Below are 21,438 nucleotides of genomic sequence, written 5' to 3'. Positions count from 1 at the left end.
AAACCTTTCCTATTCATAAACCCATCCAGATGCCTTTTGAATGTTGTAATTGTACCAGCCTCCACCACTTCCTGTGGCAGCTCATTCCATGCATGCACCAGCCTCTGTGTTGCCCCACAGTTGACCCATCTTGTAACCAGAGTGCCTGCTGTCAATAGTTACAATGGAAAATATAATATGCTGGAGGTGCAATAGCACCAAGGTCTGTAAAAAGTGACAGTATAGTATGACACAGGGCTGAAAATCTGCACTCTGCAATTTGCATTCTGCGCTGCATACAACAGAATGTAACTGACTAAAGCCTATAGTTTCCCCTTCTCTTAGATGAGGCATTCAGAAGAGAGAAAATTTAGAAGATAATTATGCATCTGGACAACATTTACTGCTTTCAAGTATACAAGAAATTGATAGTGACCTAACAGCAGATTTTGCATCTATCTACAGCAGGTTAGGAGGACAAAACAGATAAACGCACAAACATGAATAGGGTTGTAGGAAATGAGGACAACGGATAAACGATACACATATAAAAACTAAAATTGAATATTAGAATTTAGAGTGCGGCTGATTAGATTAGATTAGGTTACTTACAGTGTGGAAACAGGCCCTTCGGCCCAACAAGTCCACACCGACCCTCCGAAGAGCAACTCACCCAGACCCATTCCCCTACATTTACCCCTTCACCTAACACTACGGGCAATTTAGCATGGCCAATTCACCTAACCTGCACATTTTTGGACTGTGGGAGGAAACCGGAGCACCCAGAGGAAACCCACGCAGACACAGGGAGAATGTGCAAACTCCACACAGACAGTTGCCTGAGGCGGGAATTGAACTGAGGTCTCTGGTGCTGTGAGGCAGCATGTACAGATCACAGCAGTCACATCTCATCTTTCTTAGTACTGAGGCATTTGTGGAAGGTAGCAACAATGACAAATTGCTTCTGAAATACAATGATTTATTGCATAGTCACGTGGGGATCTTGATGTACAGAAAAATATTAGGAGACAAGAATTTTTTTATTGATGATATCCATTGAAGCAACATTAACACTGACATTTTAAATTCAAATTCTGTACTAGCCATTTGTCAATTTGACACATAGAAGTGCAAGAAACATGTTAGGTACAAAATTATTTTACCCACTTTACCTTTTTAAAAAAATTATTAAGAGTAAACTCTACTTGGACACTAGCAAATAATGGAAGGTGTGGTGAACATTAGGGTTAGAGTTGTAGATCACAGAAACAGACACTTCAGTCCAATTCATCCATACTGACTAAGTTTCCCAAATGAAACTAGTCCCATTTATCTGCATCTGGCCCATATGCCTCTAAACCTTTCCTATTCAAGTATCTGTCCAAATGTCTTTTAAATGTTGGAACTGTATCTGCATTTACCACTTCCTCTGGCAGTTCTTTCCACATATGAACCATCCTATGTATGAAAGAGTTACCTCTCTGGTCCCTTTTAAATATTTCTTCTCTCACAATTCTCCATAATCTTCAAATACTTTTGTTCAGTGATGAGATGCCTGGAGAGAGGAACTGCCTCCCCTACTCAACCCATCCAAGGAAATGGAATATTCTGTCAGTGATCTGACAGAGAATAGAGAATATTCACCCAAATATGGAAGTTGCTTCTACCTAGTTTCTTATGATTACATAGTGGGCAACATGTGGCAGGGTTGGTGCTGTTGGTGGAGCATGAATATAGAGATTAATTCAAATATAAAGTTGTTATATCAGTAATCATAAATTAAAAGTATAACAGCTTTTCTTATAACTCAGGGACCACAACAGTCTATGGTAGCATTTCCATGTATCCTTATTCTAATCATGAACCGATATTCTATGGAGTAGAAGGAAGAAGCTGTGACAAACACAGAGATAAATAGAAGTCAAGAAATCATCAGTACCTTTTGTGAATAGCCATTTGTCTGCGTTGCTTGTCCGTCTTGGGAATAAGTTTGCCCCGAATTGATCGGGCCAAAAAACCTTCCTCAATTCCAACTAGCTCTGCTACTCTCCTCATTGAGGCTGACAACTTCTCCCACAAGCAGAAAAATTGATACCAGTCAATGGTTATCCATTCTTCATAGAATGGTGTGATCTGAAGTCAATGAAGAAAGAACTAAATGAGCAACCCATCGCAAGAACAGCATGGCATGACAATGTTATATTTTGCTGTGGACAGAACAGAGCGCATTGCACATACAGGCGTCAGCCCTTCTTATGACACAGTCACTGGCCTAGTTCAATTATGCAAACAGATATACCATTACACTACTGAGAGTGCTCCTGAAGCACATTTGTCGTGAACATAGAACATAGAACATTACAGTGCAGTACAGGCCCTTCGGCCCTCGATGTTGTGCCAACCTGTCATACCAATCTGAAGCCCATCTAACCTACACTATTCCATGTACGTCCATATGCTTGTCCAATGGCGACTTAAATGTACTTAAAGTTGGCGAATCTACTACCATTGCTGGCAAAGCATTCCATACCCTTACTACTCGGAGTAAAGAAACTACCTCTGACATCTGTCCTATATCTATCACCCCTCAATTTAAAGCTATGCCCCCTCGTGCTCACTGTCACCATACTTGGAAAAAGGCTCTCCCTGTCCACCCTATCTAACCCTCTATCTTCTATGTCTCTATTAAGTCACCTCTCAACCTTCTTTTCTCCAATGAAAACAGCCTCAAGTCCCTCAGCCTTTCCTCGTAAGACCTTCCCTCCATACCAGGCAACATCCGAGTAAATCTCCTCTGCACCCTTTCCAAAGCTTCCACATCCTTCTTATAATGCAGTGACCAGAACCGTACACAATACGCCAAGTGCGGCCGCATCAGAGTTTTGTACAGCTGTAGCATAACCTCATGGTTCCGGAACTCAATCCCTCTATTAATAAAAGCTAAAACACTGTATGCCTTCTTAACAACCCTGTCAACCTGGGTGACAACTTTCAAGGATCTGTGTACATGGACACCGAGATCTCTCTGCTCATGTACACTACCAAGAATCTTACCATTAGCCCAGTACTTTGCATTCCAGTTACTCCGACCAAAGTGAATCACCTCACACTTTTCTGCATTAAACTCATTTGCCACCTCTCAGCCCCACTCTGCAGCCTACAACATCCTTCATCACTATCCACAACTCCACCGACCTTAGTGTCATCTGCAAATTTACTAACCCACCCTTCTACGCCCTCATCCAGGTCGTTTATAAAAATGACGAACAGCAGTGGACCCAACACCGACCATTGCGGTACACCACTGGTAACTGGACTCCAGGATGAACATTTCCCATCAACCACCACCCTCTGTCTTCTTTCAGCAAGCCAATTACTGATCCAAACTACTATATCTCCCACAATCTCATTCCTCCGCATTTTGTACAATAGCCTATTGTGGGGAACCTTATCGAACACCTTGCTGAAATCTATATACACCACATCAACCGGTTTACTCTCTTCTACCTGTCTAGTCACCTTCTCAAAGAACTCAATAAGGTTTGTGAGGCACGACCTACTCTTCTCAAAACCGTGCTGACTATCCCTAATCAAATTATTCTTTTCTAGATGATTATAAATTCTATCTCTTATAACCTTTTCCAAAACTTTTCCAACAACTGAAGTAAGGCTCACTGGTCTATAATTACCAGGGTTGTCTCTACTCCCCTTCTTGAACAGGGGAACCACATTTGCTATCCTCTAGTCTTCTGGCACTATTCCTGTAGGCAATGACGATTTAAAGATCAATTTCAAAGGGTCGGCAATCTCCTCCCTGACTTCCCAGAGGATCCTAGGATAAATCCCATCTGGCCCAGGGGACTTATCTATTTTCACACTCTGGATCTAACCCTAAATGCACGACTCAGTGTAGCAGCTAACTGGGTAAAGTGTAGTTACTGACAAACTGCCACACAAATTGTATTGTTAATCATTGAGTAGTAAAATAAACAAAAATGAATTCTCCATGAACGAAAAAAAAGTCAATGAGAATTCTGCAGTCTTCAATGTAATTGCCTTTAATCTGAACTCATTTAGAATTTAAACCTTTATAAACTAGCCTCAAAGGATCTAGTAGTTACTGAATTAAGTTAGATTATCTTGAAAAGGTACTTATTCGCACGACTTAACTCACAAAATACCAGATCCAGAATGTCTGCAGTCACACAAACATGTAACTGCCTGGTGGAACTCAGTCAGTGTTTAGGTACCAGCAATTGAACTTTGTAGTCCGAGCAATGCACAAATGTATACTCTAGAAGTAAGTTAATTCATTGCAGTCTACATCTATCTCCTAATTTAAGACTGCCTTTAAAAACAAACCTCTTTGATCAATCTTTCGTTCACCCACTGAAATCAAGGTATTGGTCTGGGTCAAAACAAAAGGCTGATCCCAGGCCCTGGAGGCACCAGACCAGAAACTGTAAATAGATAGGGAGTATATTGCACAACTTTAAGAAGAGCATAGATGGACATGGTAGACATAGCTGTAAAAGTGATGTACTTCTGTAATTCCTATGGCAAAGCTAGAGAAGGAAAAACTCAGAAAAGAAGCCAGAACAAGAACAGGAAGACATCACACAACCACAACAACAGTTACAGTTTTTCGCATGTTAGAGGGGCAATTCCAAGATTTTGACCCTGTAACATTGAAGAACAGAGACTATAATTCGAAGACAGACAATGTTCTCATACATTGGATGCCCTAACTCTTTCACGTGATAGACGTTGCGGGTTTGGAAGGGGCTGTCTGAGGATGCTTGATGTTTACTGCACTGTGTTTTGGAGATGGTACACACTGCTGCCATTGTGCATCAAAAATTAAAGAAGTGAATACTGAAGCTGATGGGTAGGGTGTGAATGAAGCAGGCTGTTTTGTCCTGAATGGTGTCAGAGTGCTGTCAGAACTGCACTCATTTAGCAAGTGGAGAGTATTCCATCACCCTCCGAACTTTTGCTTTGTAGATACTGGACAGGCACTGGGAAGGCAACTTACTCACCACAGAATTCCCAGCTTCTGACCTGCTTTTGAGTTTTGGGATAACAAAGACATGATTGAGGGGTTTAGTAGCAGGTGAGATGAGCAATGTTCTGGAGATGCAAATAGGAGCAACACCAAGGCCCAATATTTCTGTCCAGGCCTCTACTGTCATATGATACACCTTTGCAGATGACTGAAGCGGCTAATCCATTGAAGGCAGGTTCTGCCAGAGAACTAGTGGGACCTGAAGAAGTCACCTGATGAAGGAGCAGTGCTCCGAAAGCTATTACTTCCAAATAAACCTGTTGGACTATAACCTGGTGTTGTGTTATTTTTAACTTTTCCACCCGAGTCCAACGCTGGCCCCTCCACATCCTAGTTCCATAAGTAGCATGAAAAATAATTGATGCTAAATTGCAAAGAAAATACCCAATGTACCTGATAGAGAATATGAAGATCATTCTCCAAAACAAATCCTTTCATTGCTTTCTGCAAGTCAGCGAAGATTCTCAGTGCATCTGGAGGAGACAGGGAAGAAGCAAGAGTGGCTGCTCCTAACTGTGTGGGTCGATACAGTTGAACTATTAACAACAAAAAAATGATGAGGTAAGAAGAATGAGACTATTAGAACCTTAAAGAGCAGGAGGCTGCCATTTGGCCCATCATATCCATACCAACGCTTTGAAAGTGCAGTCCAATTCAGTTCCAAACCCCAGCTTTAATAACAGATCTGCGCTAACTAGTCTTTTTCAATTACTGTCTTCAAGTTTTAGGTAAATATGTTTTGCCAAGAAGTGGAATTTAATGATGTAATTTATTCTGTGAATGAAGCATTATTTTTCAGTGTTCTGCAAAATGATAAGTCAGCACTCAAAATATATCCACTGTGCAAGTTTAAAATGACTATGTTTCATTCAAGAAGTGAATATATGAATGATTGTGGGTTCTGAAAAAAGGATTATTAAAACAAAACATCTAAGAAATAAAGTGTACCTGAGACACAGTGGAAACTTAAAGTTGAAACAAAACCCAGACAATAAGTGCATGGTTATACAGAGGCAGAAAAACTGATCTACAATAAAGATAAAGAAAACTTTTTTAAAAATATTTAGTATTTGGAAGAGAAAATATAATAGAAAAGACGGAACAACATGTTCCTTTGAATAATCCAGAATTATTTCTAACATACACAAGTACAGAAGTGATTATAGTAACATGCATTTAAGCCTAAGAAAACAAAACAGCAAATTGAGAAATAATTAAACTGGAAATCTTGCATATTCTTGTATTCCTGATGAAGGGCTTTTACCCGAAACGTCGATTTTCCTGCTCCTCGGGTGCTGCCTGAACTGCTGTGCTTTTCCAGCACCACTCTCATCTAGAATCTGGTTTCCAGCATCTGCAGTCTTTGTTTTTACCTACATTTGCCACCTTCCAATTTGGGATTTGTCAACTACGATAAATGGAACTAGCTTTAGAAGAAAGTGTATGGGGTAGTTTGGCTGAACTCTAGAAAGTGTATGAAATTTTATTTGCTAAAAGAAAAAAGGAAAAGGAAAAAGTTACTTTTATTTCCTTCCTGGTCCTCTTCCAGTATTTGAATAAGCTCATTCTCCATTAGGTAGTGTATAGAGTCCTCAATAGCATTGCCCTGGATTGATGCTACCTCAGTTCCTTGTGCACTGGCAGCCAGCAGTGTGCATGAGGCATACACACGGACATCTTCTGGGGTACTGGCAACACCGCCTACTATAATCTGAAATCAAGATTAAGAGCCAACAGTTTTAAAAATCCTATAAAATCCAGAACATTCCTCAAATCTGATGGATTATTTTGACACAAACTAGTCCAAACAAGACAGAACCACAGAATTGAAATACAACACCACTTATCAACTATTTCAAACATAAAATCTTAAATCAATTTTCTTTATTATTATTTTGTCACGAGAGTGGGAATCCAGAACCACAGGCTAAAGTCCTAGGGACATGGGCCTCAATCCCACCATAGCAGATGGCAAACTTCAAATATAATATTAAAAAAATCTGAAATCAAAAGCTAGCCTAACGGTGACCATGTTGCCACAGATGCTTGTAGAAACCTGTCTCGTGCACTAACGTCCTTCAGGGAAGGAAATCTACCATCCTTATCTGGTCTGACCGATATGTTATTCCAGATCTACGGCCATACGATTGGCTCCAAACGATGCTCTGGACAATAATGATAGCCAATGAATACTGGCCTAGCCACTGATGCTCACAACCCATCAATGAATAAAAGTAAACAAACAAATAAATTGAAAACTGTGGGTCATACACACATGAAACATTGTGCAAAAATAACTACTGCAATTGTTATGGTTAAATAACAAAATAAGTAACCAAGGCTATAAAGGCAGCTCAGTTATATCATCACAAACGCTTGCTGATCTAGAACCTTTATTATTGGAACCAATGTCTGCAATAGAGATCACATTGGGATCAGGTTCCTTAACATGAATTGCTGTAAGTTTACTGTCAAAAAGCCAAACCAGTTAACAGATTGAAGTCTGTACAAATCTATAGACAGTATTTTTTTTTTCAGAATTTAAACAGTTTATATAACTTTGTCCAAGTGACTTGGCAGGAAAACTGGTTGCTCTTCCTTCCTTCCTCTGGAAGCTGGCATTAGCCTTCTCAGGCATCAGGATGAGCATCTGCTGAAAAGGTTCCATCCATTCCTTCTTGTATATTTCATTTCTCAATCCAACAGAGAAAATTATAAATTTTTGAATTTATTATAGTTTCATTCCAAATTCAGTGATAGTTCAATCTATAAATAGGCTGCTGTCACTTTACATACATCTACACACTATCACTATACATGTTCACAAACTAGGACTCCATGGACTCAGAAATTTATTTGGTTCACATTTTGTATATTTGATAATGCTATCGTATGCAAACCAACAACATGACATTCGGATTTACAAATTTCAGACTTTTACTTATCTGAAAGCTAATTTAAAACTTGAAGAATACCATACAAAACATATTCTACATCAACCATTGTCAATGAGGGGATAGAAAATAAAATGTTGACAATAGTTTCTGAAGAGTTAATCATTTGTCGCCAAGACTCTATGTACATAGGTTAAATTCCTTCAAGTTGAAATAGGTCCTGTTAATCTTTCATCTTACCTCAAGGATAGCTCGGATCATACTGGTAGTGACACCCTCTCCTTCCTTCTTCACAAGGCAACTACGAATAGGTTTGAGAAAGCCCTGTATCAGGCTCATTCCTTTTGCTTTCTCTGCATTCTTACACACCAGTATACTTTCACCTGGAGCAAAATTTAATGTTAAACATTATTACTTTTAATGTGTTTTCTTTCTCACCTTGCTATTACACACAAAAAAAATATGATGAATACAGAAAAAAAATTGCTTATTGTAATGCTCATTCTATTTCATGTACTTTTCACTACTAAAAATTAGGACAATTCAAGTCCATGCAGAGATTTTCCAGATATGTAGCACATATATTGTAACACAGGATGTATGATATAATAATAAACTTGCACACAATTTTTGATGAAATTAACACAAATTATTTTGGTACTGTTTATTTCAGGTCAATCGCACTTCAGTTCAAATGCATATCCCAATACTACATTTACAGTTTATTAAATACATGATTTGGATTTAATTTGAATTTGCAGAATTACTGTTGAGTTATAAATCTTTATCAGTTCAAGCCGAGAAGTACAGGACTGCTACAGATAGTGATTGACATGGCAGTACAGCTGTAACAATGGCCTCCACCAGACAATGCAGAAAATTGCCTGGGCACATCCTATCAACAAAAACAAAGACAAATACAAAATTACTGCCTCATCAGTCTACTCTCAATCAAAGTGATGGAAGGTCAACGGGGTTATCAAGCAGCACTTGTTCAGTAATAATTTGAACACAGATGCACAGTTGAGTTCCTTCGGGACCACCCAAACCCTTTACATCCTTGGGCCAAATACAGACAAAACAGCCAAATTGAGCTAAAGTCTGAGCTGGGATGAATGCAACTGCCCTTAACATCATGGTTGCAATAGACCAAATGTGGGATCAAGGAGCCTCAGCAAAATTAATTTCGAAAGGTGGGGGTGGGGACGATGCCTCTACCAGCCGGAATCATACCGAGCAGACAGGAATATGATTGTGGTTAATGGAGGTCAATCACCTGAGCACCAGGATATTGCTGCAAGAGTTCTCAGGGTCTGAGAATCAACCACATTTAGATGATCTATTAATAACCTTCCCTCCATTATCTGGTTGTGCTGCTAATTTTCAATGTTTAATGTCATTCACAATTTCTCAGCTACTGAAACGGTCCATGCTCTCATGCAGCAAGACCTGGATAACATGTAGAATTGGGCTGACAAATGGCAATACCATTCATGCCAAATAGATGTCAGGCAACAACCATCTTCAACAATAAAGAATCTAATCATCTCCACTTGATATGCAATGGTATGGTCATCTTTAAATCCCCACCATAAAGATTTTGAAGGTTATCATTAATCAGAAATTGAACAAGACTAGTCACGTAAGTACCATGGCTTCAAGAACAGATCAGAGGCAAAGAATCTTGTAGCAAGTCACTCACCTCCCAACTCTCAAAGCCATCATTTACAAGGTACAAGTCAGGAGTGTGATGGAATGCTCCCCATTTATCAGGCTGAGTGTAATTCCAACAACATGCAAGAATCTCTACACCATCTTGGACAACTCAATTTTCTTCTTCAGGAATGAGGTTGGTGTGCAAACCAGCCTCATTCCTGAAGAAGGGCTTATGCCCGAAACGTCGATTCTCCTGCTCCTCGGATGCTGCCTGGCCTGCTGCGATTTTCCAGCACCACACTTTTCAACTCTGGTCCCCAGCATCTGCAGTCCTCACTTTCTCTCAACTCAATTTTCTTGACTGGCACCCATCAGCACTTTAAAAATTCACACTATCTTCTGCCAATGCCCATAAGCCTCCTTTGACAGCTACTTCTAAACCTACATTTTCCACTTAGAAAAACAAGGGTAAGAAATACATGGAACACCCTGCAAGTTCTCTTCCAAACGCCACACCATCCTGATTTGGAACCATATCACCATTCATTCATTCACAGGCACTGAGGCAATGACCTAGAATTCCCTCCCTCGCAGCTCTGTGGCTGTAACTACTACATGACCTGGAGTGATTCAAGATAGCCGATCATCACCACCGCCACCTCAAATTAGGGGTGGGGTGGGTAAGGCATTATGGCATGTCCAATAATGTTCACATCCCATGAATAAATAATTTTAAAAATTGCAGTCCAGAAAAAAAGGTATCTTTTCTCAAGGTAACGGAGGAGAATTGATTAGAAGTTAGTTGAAGTATACATATCAATTCTCACAGACTATTTTGCCCAATCAGTGCACAATATGCACGAACGTAACAATTGTATTTGAAACAAGACAGAATCACCTCTGAGCAAGGAGGCATGAACTCATGTCCCACCTATTCTAGAGGTTTGTCATAAGACATCTCAATAAGTTGTTGAAAAATACCTGAACAGTATTGACAAGGTGAACATGAAGAGAATATTTCCTCTTGTGAAACAGTCCAAAGCTAGGGAGCTGCTTCAAAATTACAAGTCACCCTTTTAAGCAAGAGGTAAGTTTTTTTTTTCTCTCAAAAAGAGTTGAAGTCAGAATGGATTTACAGAAGGGAAATGATACTTGACAAATCTGCCAGATTTGTTTTTGAGGACATAACGAGTCGGTTGATAAGGGGGAATCTCGTTGATGTTGTTTATTTGAACTTTCAAAAGGCTTTTGATAAAGTCCCAAACAAGAGTTTAGTGTATAAAATTAAAACACGCGCGACTGGGATAGTGTACTGACATGGAGAGTGAATTGGCTCACAGACAGGAAACAAACAGTAGGAATAAACGGCTCATTTTCTGAGTGGCAGCCAGTGAGTGGTGAGGCACTGCAGCGATCAGTGCTTGGACACCAGCTATTCACAATATATATTAATGATTTCGTATTTACAAACGAGAGGGACCGTAGTGTGAAATGGACTGGTAAGCTAGAGGAGATACTTGTTAGGAAGGAAGATGTGTTGGACATTTTGAATAACTTGAGAATAGACAAGTCCCCCGGGCCTGACGGGATATATCCTAGGATTATGAGGGAAGCAAGAGAGGAAATTGCAGAGCCGTTGGCAATGATCTTTTCGTCTTCACTGTCAACAGGGGTGGTACCAGGGAACTGGAGAGTGGCGAATGTTGTGCCCCTGTTCAAAAAAGGGAATAGGGATAACCCTGGGAATTACAGGCCAGCTAGTCTTACTTCGGTGGTAGGCAAAGTAATGGAAAGGGTACTGAGGGATAGGATTTATGAGTATCTGGAAAGACACTGCTTGATTAGGGACAGCCAGCACGGATTTGTGAAGGGTAGGTCTTGCCTTACAAGTCTTATTGAATTCTTTGAGGAGGTGACCAAGCATGTGGATGAGGGTAGAGCAGTGGATGTAGTATACATGGATTTTAGTAAGGCATTTGATAAGATTCCCTATGGTAGGCTTATGCGGAAAGTCAGGAGGCATGGGATAGAGGGAAAATTAGCCAGTTGGATAGAAAACTGGCTAACCGGTCGAAGTCAGAGAGTGGTGGTAGATGGTAAATATTCAGCCTGGAGCCCAGTTACAAGTGGAGTTCCGCAGGGATCAGTTCTGGGTCCTCTGCTGTTTGTAATTTTTATTAATGACTTGGAAGAGGGAGTCAAAGGGTGGGTCAGTAAATTTGCAGATGATACGAAGATTGGTGGAGTTGTGGATAGTGAGGAGGGCTGTTGTCGGCTGCAAAGGGATTTAGATATGATGCAGAGCTGGGCTGAGAAGTGGCAGATGGAGTTCAACCCTGCCAAGTGTGAGGTTGTCCATTTTGGAAAGACAAATAAGAATGCGGAATACAGGGTTAACGATAGGGTTCTTAGTGAGGTGGAGGAACAGAGGGATCTTGGGGTCTATGTTCATAGATCTTTGAAAGTTGCCACTCAGGTGGATAGAGCTTGTAAGAAGGCCTATGGTGTATTAGCGTTCATTAGCAGAGGGATTGAATTCAAGAGTCGTGAAGTGATGTTACAGCTGTACAGGACTTTGGTTAGGCCATATTTGGAGTAGTGTGTGCAGTTCTGGTCGCCTCACTTTAGGAAAGATGTGGAAGCTTTGGAGAGGGTGCAAAGAAGATTTACCAGGATGTTGCCTGGAATGGAGAATAGGTCGTACGAGGATAGGTTGAGAGTGCTAGGCATTTTCTCATTGGAACGGAGAAGGATGAGGGGTGACTTGATAGAGGTGTATAAGATGATCAAGGGAATAGATAGAGTAGACAGTCAGAAACTTTTTCCCCGGGTACAACAGAATGTTACAAGGGGACATAAATTTAAGGTGAAGGGTGGAAGGTATAGGGGAGATGTCAGGGGTGGGTTCTTTACCCAGAGAGTGGTGGGGGCATGGAATGTGTTGCCTGTGGGAGTGGCGGAGTCAGAATCATTGGCGAACTTTAAGTGGCAATTGGATAGGTACATGGATGGGTGCTTAAGGTAGGACAAATGTTCGGCACAACATCGTGGGCCGAAGGGCCTGTTCTGTGCTGTATTGTTCTACCTCCCCATGGTAGGCTACTGCAAAAAATACAGAGGTACGGCATTGAGGGTGAGTTCGGAGGTTTGGATTAGGAATTGGCTGGCTGGAAGAAGACAGAGGGTAGTAGTTGATGGTAAAGGTTCATCTTGGAGTGCCGTTACTAGCGGTGTTCCGCAAGGATCTGTTTTGGGACCATTGCTGTTTGTCATTTTTATAAATGACCTGGAGGAGGGGCTAGAAGGTTGGGTGAGCAAGTTTGCAGATGATACGAAAGTCGGTGGAGTTGTTGACAGTGAGAAAGGATGTGTCAGGTTACAGCGGGATATAGATAAGCTGCAGAACTGGGCAGAAAGGTGGCAAATGGAGTTCAATGTAGGTAAGTGTGAGGTGATTCACTTTGGTAAGAGTAACAAAAAGATGGGGTACTGGGCTAATGGTCGGATACTTGGCAGTGTGGATGAGCAGAGGGATCTTGGTGTCCATGTTACACTGATCTTTGAAAGTTGCCACCCAGGTAAATAGTGCGGTGAAGAAGGCATATGGCGTACTGGCTTTTATTGGTAGAGGAATTGAGTTCCGGAGTCCTGAGATCATGTTGCAATTTGTATAAGACTCTGGTGCGGCCGCATCTGGAGTATTGTGTGCAGTTTTGGTCGCCATACTATAGGAAGGACGTGGAGGCACTGGAACGGGTGCAGAGGAGGTTTACCAGGATGTTGCCTGGTATGGTAGGAAGATCGTATGAGGAAAGGCTGAGGCACTTGGGGTTGTTTTCATTGGAGAAAAGAAGGTTTAGGGGTGACTTGATAGAGGTGTACAAGATGATTCGGGGTTTAGATAGGGTTGGCCGTGAGAACCTTTTTCCACATATGGAGTCAGCTATTACGAGGGGGCATAGCTTTAAATTAAGGGGTGGTAGGTATAGGACAGATGTTAAGGGTAGGTTCTTTACTCAGCGAATCGTGAGTTCATGGAATGCCCTGCCAGTAGCAGTGGTGGACTCTCCCTCTTTATGGGCATTTAAGCGGGCATTGGATAGGCAAATGGAGGATAATGGGCTAGTGTAGGTAAGGTGCGCTTGGAATGGCGCAACATCGAGGGTCAAAGGGCCTGTACTGCGCTGTATTCTTCTATGTTCTATGTATAAGGAAACTAAATGTAATATCGCCAAGTTTATAGGTGCCACAAAGCTGGTAGGTGAGTGAGCTGTGAGAAGGATATAGAGATGCTTCAGTGTCATTTGGACAAGTTGAGTGAGTGGGAAATGCATGGCAGATGAAGTTTAATGTGGACAAATGTGAGGTTATCTACTTTGGTGGCAAAACCATGAAGGCAGATTATTATAGATAAAGGAAGTTGTGTATCCATAAATTGACTGCTTACACTACAACTTACAAAACTTTGAATCAAATGCAATGTTAGGTATCTTTGTATGGAATATTTTAAATCAGGTCAACTAATTCCCAACAGAACCTCTTCCTTCTGCTATCAATGCCACTCCCCACACCTCAATGCCCTCAGAAGGACCAATACTAACATAATGTAATACTGAAAGCACATTTACCTTAAGTTACCTTAAATACTGAAATTAGGGTTCCACAAAGAGTAGATATAAAACGACTAACTGTTTACCCATTGTGTCCACTCCTTTCCTTCCAGCTCTCCCAGACATCTGTTTGTAGGTGATAACATCAAGGAGCCGCCCATTAAACACTGGCGATCTAATAATCACACGGCGAGCTGGTAGATTTACACCAGAGGACAGGGTGGAAGTAGCCACAAGAACACGAATCAAACCATGGCGAAATGCCCCCTCAATGATATCACGTTCATCAAAAGTCAATCCTAACATGGAAATGAGAATGGCAGTAATCAATGTTGATCAGAAATAAACAGTTACTAATTATGATTATAAAATAAAGTTACACGTCTATTGATGATACCATCATTTAAAAAAAAATCATGGCTAAAGAAAACCATTCAATACAAAGAAATTCCTTTGACTAATTTCTGATGAAAATAAACACTTGTGTTCTAAGTCATCCAATAGCTTTGACTGCTCCAATAAGTGCATGCACCTTTTAGGCATATTCACATGTACTTATAACAACTTCAAAGGGCACCTGGCCTTCCCCTCCCACCTCAACCACAACTTCCCTCATCCTGGAACCTCAACTCTCCAAAGGGGTAATCTGGCTTCCCAAAATAAATCCACAAACTCAGTCCTGGTCTGCTCTGTGAATTCTCGATTCCAGGGAGAGGAGAGAATAAAACAGGATTTAAACGGAGATAACTGCCCAATTAAGTGGACAGCTGTCTTAACATGCACAAAACCAGGCCTCAATGAAAATCAGAAATAAAACATTCAGGGTCATTTGAGGATTTTCATTGTGACAGATGAAAATCTAGGCCTTGCACACACACAGTCAAATAAACTGCTTTTAGGTAAATCTGCATTATCTCAGCCACCTTCACACCCACAAGAAACCACCATTCATCTGAAATATCGAACCGAGCCAGTTTCCTATATAAAAAAAAGTCATGTTAATCTTCAATACAGTTAGCAAAATGGACGGGTTCGACCGAAGGGTCTGTTTCCATGCTGTACATCTCTATGACTCTATATGCCTTATGGTTTTAGTTTATGAAACCTTTTCAACAGCAAGGGAAAGCAGTTAACATTGCATTCTACAAAGGAATAAAAAGAAATTTTAATACCAGCGTGATGAAAGGCCACTCCCTGAGGTACAGTGCGCCCCAGCACTGCATCGAGTCCAGCTGGAGTGCGCTTTAGCTGATCCACTGTCTCTTGGAGCTCATCCCTGTGTAGTGTGTAAGGGAACAACTTGGATGCTTTTACAAATCCTAAATAAATAAAAAAATAAAGTGTAAAGTACAAATCATGTAGTTTAACAAAATGATACTTAATGGTCAAAGTTGTAACTAGATAGTAGCACAAGATAATGATTATCAATAAAGAATATAGAATTGTGCAGCACAAAGATTCATCACGCAGCCCATCATACCCATGTCAGCACTTTGAAAGCAATAACAGGGGAAGGCAACTATTCTTTCTCCATAACCCTGCAATTATTTCCTTTTCAAAAGTTATTATTGAACCTGCTTCCACCACTTATTTGGATAATGCAATACAGATCATAATACGCTGCATAATAAAAATAATTCTTGCCTACTATCTGCCACTTATCACAAAATAGTGTCTTCTGGTTACTGAACTGAAAAATTGCACCCAGAAATAGACAAAATATTTAAGGCCTGTGATTTCTGATGGTTCTTTCACAAATTCCTGCTTTATGTAATCTACGCCTCGAATTACAAAGTCCCAATGCTCTATGTTTTTTTTCAAAAAAGCTTTTCATGTTTTCCTGCCACCTACAAAGATTTCTGTATGTGAACCCCGCGATCTCTGTGACTATGTTGATCCTCTTCACAGTGGGATAAACATTTGAATTAGTAAATGATTTACAATACACTCAATCTTCAAAGATTATCACTTGTGGTGATCAGTAGCATTGACAAAGCAATACCTCTTTTTCCAAAACTATTTCAACGCATATTACTCTTTTTTTTGGTTATAATGAATAATGGACATTCAGTAATAATGACCAATTCTGTAGCTATTTCCTTTGCTTCTTCACAACCAAAAAAATATTTGCACAGCTTTTGGAAATGCCTGCTCAAGGGAATTCAAACTGGATTGATCTGTCAGCTTCAGGGGAATTGAATATAAATACAGCTTCAGCTGTTGTTTATTAAAGCAACAGCCTTTGTCAATAGTACCACTGGAGAACAGTGTTAAACATGGAACAATCAGAGGGAAAAAGCTGTTTTTTGTTAACTACTGTGCAGGATGCAGAGGGTAACTAAACAACTCACTGGAAGAGGATACTCCACAACCATGCCTACCCTCAATGATGGAGAGCCCAAAAGATCATTGCAAAAGATGAGGCTGAAGATTTGCAACAATTTTCAGGCAGACGTGTGGGTGGATGATTCTCTCTCTCTCTCTCTCCCTCCTCTGAAGGATTCCATACACAATCCAATCCAGCTATTTACAACTCCATCTGTGTACTCTCAATCATCAGTAAAGTGATCGAAGGCATCATCAACAGTGCTATAGCAGCACTTGTCTCACAATGACCAACTCAGTGATGTTTAGTTTGGTTTCCATGATCAAACATACCAGGGGTTACCATTGACCAGAAACCGAATGGACAAACCAGATAAATGTGTGACTACAGGAAGTCAAAGGCAGAGTCTTGCACCGAGTGACTCAACTCCTGACAACCCAAAATCTGTCCACAAGCAAAGCCAGAAATACTTCACACTTGCCTGGATAAGTGCAGTTTCAACAACACTCAAGAAGTTTGACACCATCCAGGATAAAGTAGCCCACTGATCAGTACCACATCCACAAACATTCATTTCCTTCACCAGTGATACTCCGTAGCAGCAGTATCTACCATCTACAAGATGCAGTGCAGAAATTCACCAAAACTTCTTAAAGAACACCTTCTAAACACAGAACCACAACCATGTGGAAGGACAAGTGCAGCAGGTACATGGGAACACTACCACCTACAAGTTTACCTCCAAGCCTGTCACTATCCCAATTTGGATATGTATCACCATTCCTGCAGAATTGCTGGATCAAAATCCTGGAACTCCCTCCCTAATGGCATTGGAGATGTGTATCTATACTAACTGGACCACAGTGGTTCAAGAAGGCAGCTCATTGTTGCCTTCTCAAGGGCTACTTGGGATAGGCCATAAACATTGGCCCAGCAAACAATGCTCTGAATGAATTTTTTTAAAACTATTTTTCAATTCAAAGGAACAAGACCTGCGAGAATTTAAGAACCAAGGAGTTGCGAGAGTGGACTTTGCTGCTCGAAGTCAGTTCAGGGATAATCAGAATATCGTGAGAAATTATTTTCAAAGGATACTGAAGAGTCTTCCTGACAGGGAGAAGGGAGCATACTATAAAACTTGGGAGGGGCTTGGACTTGAGTCTGCAAGTTTATACATCTGCTGATAGCAAGGTGTTATGTACAAATGGATATTAAAGTATTCTAGTTACATTAGCTTGTTAACAGGGGATACATCTTCTTTAATTCAGTGCATAGTTTCCTATTAGGTAGTGCTGACTCTCAGTTTTTACTTACAGCAAAAATATTTAAACCAGATTTCTGAGAAATACATAGCTGTTTTTAAAAGTCATCTGTCTCCGCAGGGACTGTAACAACATCTGCAACTGGAATTATTGTGACCAACCTCATTAAACTTAGTTCTCACTTAACAAAAGCTTACCTTCAGTGCTTGTCATGTGGTGGAGATGATAGAATTCTCTGGCTATAGTATCAGACAGTTTTTCACACCAATTCTTGGAAGGACAGAACAGGAGGACAGAGTGACCATTCTGCACAGTCTCGTAGCAAAGGCTCACAATATTATCCTCATCACCCTACAATTAATCACATACATATTCAAATTCAATAGCAATATACATGAAGTCTATAAATATATTTTAGATTCACAATTACAGCTCTGACTTCCAACAGAAGTATAGTGCTTGGGATCTGGTATTTCAATGCCTCTGATTCAACTTTCAGACAAACCACTTTGTAAGAAGTACACTTGGCTCATTTCTTCTGTATGTGCACATTCATTGAACTTTCCAGGCAGCTGACAGTTTGCATGGAGGATTAAAATAAGGATAATGTAAAATAAAATTAAAGTAAAAAATAAATGCTTTGCTTCCAAAATTAGATAAAGTGAGAATACTGTCTTGCAAATTATTTAATTAATTTTTTAAACATTTCCAACCATCAAAAAATAAGTAATGAAATGAAATATTCTGGTTCTATTGGTTCAGCATTCAGAAAACTAGAGTGCAAAATCCACTCTTGGAAAGTCTTTTGAACTTATGCTTTCCACTATGGTTAAGATTGTAAAGGACATACCAAATTTACACTTCACTGAAGCAGAGAATATTCACCTCAATTGTGCTTCGCATCACAGCAAAAATATCAATGGTAAGCTCCTCACAAAAAGAGACAGCAGAAATGCAAGATCATATCATTTAGAAAATGCAAAGTATTTTCTTTGACTGAACTTGCATCTTGCCTCACTCATGGGTTTCTTCAGTCAATTTAAAGTCCTTCTGTGACTAACTGATAAGCTGTCCAACTCAAATCTGGAGCTGTCAAGTGAAAACTCTTTCTCTGCTTTGACTTCATATCTGATCTATGTGGTGAATATCATGTTGAAGAAGTCAAGGGGTGACAGCATTGCATAAAAAGAATTCAATCCACTACTCACTCCCAAGCTTGATATAGCGAGATTTAAGTGGAGTTTTCAGAATGCTTCTGAAGGGATATCAATGGTTCACATAATCATTAAATGATTTCCTAATTTTTCAGCATGTGTTAACTTACGATTTTCTGTTAAGGTATATTTGTAAAATTTATCAATAATGAAACTACTTTCCAAAATTATTTCCCAGGCTTTCATGTTTTCAGAGGTCCTCATACTTCTACTAAACTACTGCTCTGGAGTTCCCAAAAGGGTTTCAAGCAACACATCTCAAAATTCCCCAATCTAACAGTTTTCATTTCCCACCCGTCAAATATCACAAAGATAATATTTTCAATTTGTATCTCTTACACTCAAAATGCTGATTTATGACTTTCAAACTAATTTCACATGAATCTAACCTCCAGTACAGTGAGAGTAGTAAGTCAAACAGCATAGATCTCATTTAAACCCAGATCCCAAAGGATAAAGGTCAGTGTCCAACCCAATCAGGCTCCTAATTAACCCAAGTTATACCAGTTTGCAACAATCATTTGCTATTTTAGCAATGCAGCAAGAGAAGTTCCAGCATCATTTTCAGAAATTAATTACTGTTTTTTTTCAAAATTCTAATAGAATTGCTAATAACAACATGAATAGACTAGATTTAATTTCTGGAAGCATTTCACCAAAATCCTTACCTTAATCTGAAGTGCAGGTTGAAATTCTCGCACCACTTTCATTTCTGAATCATAAATTGTGTTGCCAACCTTTAACAATTCCAGTAAAGGTACAGGCCTGAAATCAGTACAATACAGTTCTGCGTCTAACCAGGTTGCTACGATACCCAAGTTTGGAAGAGTGGCACTCATCCCTACAATCTGTACTCCATCAATGAGCCTCTTTCCTTTTGCCGCAGCCTTATGCCTGGGATATCAAAATACAGCCATCAATCGACAATGGAAACTGAGACACATTACATTAACTAATTAACTTTAATTACATCCCATTGTGAAACAAAGGTTAACATATTCCAAAAATCATAACACATCTTCCGCTTCATAAATATCACCAGGACAACTGTTCATGATTACAAAATTAGCCAACACTATTGTTAAAAATTCATTGATGGGATGAAAGCATTGCAACCTGAGCCAGAATTTACTGGCTATCTCCAGTTGCCCTCAAAGCTGACTCCATGTATGGAGTCAGCTATTACAAGGGGGCATAGCTTTAAATTAAGGGGGGGTAGGTATAGGACAGATGTTAGGGGTAGGTTCTTTACTCAACGAGTCGTGAGTTCATGGAATGCCCTGCCAGTAGCAGTGGTGGACTCTCCCTCATTATGGGCATTTAAGCAGGCATTGGATAGGCATATGGAGGATAGTGGGCTAGTGTAGGTTAGGTGGGCTTGGATCGGCGCAACATCGAGGGCCGAAGGGCCTATACTGCGCTGTATTCTTCTATGTTCTATGGTGAGCAGTCTTCACGAATCACTGCAGTCCATGTGCTGGAAGTAGACCCAGAATGCCATTTAGGAGGCAGTTTGAGGTTTTTGACCCAGCATTGAAAGAATGGTGATTTATTTCCAAGTCAGGATGGTGGTGGCTTGGAGAGGAACTTGCAGGTGGTGTTTGCATGCGTTTGCTGCCCCTGTCCTTTGAGATGTAAGTGGCCGTGAGTTTGGAAGGTTATGTCTAAACGGCCTCGGTGAATTCCTTCAGTGCATCTTGCAGTGGTATACTCAAAGGTGCTGGAGGGAATAGATGTTAATGGATGTGGTTCCAATCAAGTGGGCTGCTTTTTTCCTGAATGGTACAAAAGCTTCTTGAGTGTCATTGGATCTGCACTCATCTAAGCAAGTGGGGAGCATTTCATTATACTCCTGACTTGTGCCTTATAGTTGGTGGACAGGTTTTAGGGAGTCAAGAGGCGATTTACTTATTACAGGACTGATTGTCTCTCTGCTGCTTTTGTAGCCATATTTATCTGGCTAGTAGTGTTCAGTTTCTGGTCAATAGTAACCCCTAGGATGTTCATAATGGGGAATTTAGTAATAATAATGTTATTCAATGTCAAGGGACAATGGTTAAATTCTCTCATGTTTGAAATTGCCTTTTCCGGGCATTTGTGTAGTGCAAATGCTTTTTGTCAATTTTCAGCCTGAGCCTGGATATTTTTGGTGCATTTGAACATGGACTGCTTCATTATTGGAGTTGCAAAGGGTGCTGAACACTGGTAAAATATGCCCACTTTTGATCTTATGGTGGAGGGACGGGTCATTAAAGATGGATAGGCCGAGAACACTACCCTGAGGAACTCCTGCAGAGATATCCTGGAACTGAGATGACTGATCTCCAACAATCATAGCCATCTTCGCATATGCTAGGTGTGACTCCAACCAGCAGAGAGTTTGTCACCTAATACCCATTGATTCCAGTTGTACTCAGGCTCTTTGACGTCAA

The 21,438-nt window shown here is 40.3% G+C and overlaps 1 protein-coding gene across 2 annotated transcripts in view; it reads right to left on the bottom strand.

Annotated features, from left to right (window-relative positions):
• The window catches only part of polq (polymerase (DNA directed), theta), an 89,796-nt gene that overhangs the window by 42,666 nt on the left and 25,692 nt on the right, over window positions 1-21,438 (bottom strand). For both annotated transcript variants that reach the window (XR_015758850.1, XM_087992733.1), the window contains exons 8-15: window positions 19,675-19,900; window positions 17,990-18,143; window positions 15,377-15,523; window positions 14,291-14,503; window positions 8,179-8,321; window positions 6,566-6,755; window positions 5,438-5,580; window positions 1,919-2,112 (exon numbers count right to left, since the gene is read on the bottom strand). Coding sequence is in view for 1 of the 2 variants with exons in the window: in XM_087992733.1 (XP_087848859.1) it covers window positions 1,919-2,112; window positions 5,438-5,580; window positions 6,566-6,755; window positions 8,179-8,321; window positions 14,291-14,503; window positions 15,377-15,523; window positions 17,990-18,143; window positions 19,675-19,900 (1,410 nt within the window). In the remaining variant the exon portion in view is untranslated. The remainder of the gene's footprint in view (window positions 1-1,918; window positions 2,113-5,437; window positions 5,581-6,565; window positions 6,756-8,178; window positions 8,322-14,290; window positions 14,504-15,376; window positions 15,524-17,989; window positions 18,144-19,674; window positions 19,901-21,438) is intronic.

The sequence above is a fragment of the Chiloscyllium plagiosum genome, unplaced genomic scaffold (genome assembly GCF_037043375.1).
Source record: "Chiloscyllium plagiosum isolate Xiang-an unplaced genomic scaffold, Cpla_swu_hap1 HiC_scaffold_12, whole genome shotgun sequence".
Taxonomy (NCBI): Eukaryota; Metazoa; Chordata; class Chondrichthyes; order Orectolobiformes; family Hemiscylliidae; genus Chiloscyllium; species Chiloscyllium plagiosum.
Note: the sequence above shows the minus strand (reverse complement) of the source record. Positions and strands in the feature narration are given on the sequence as shown.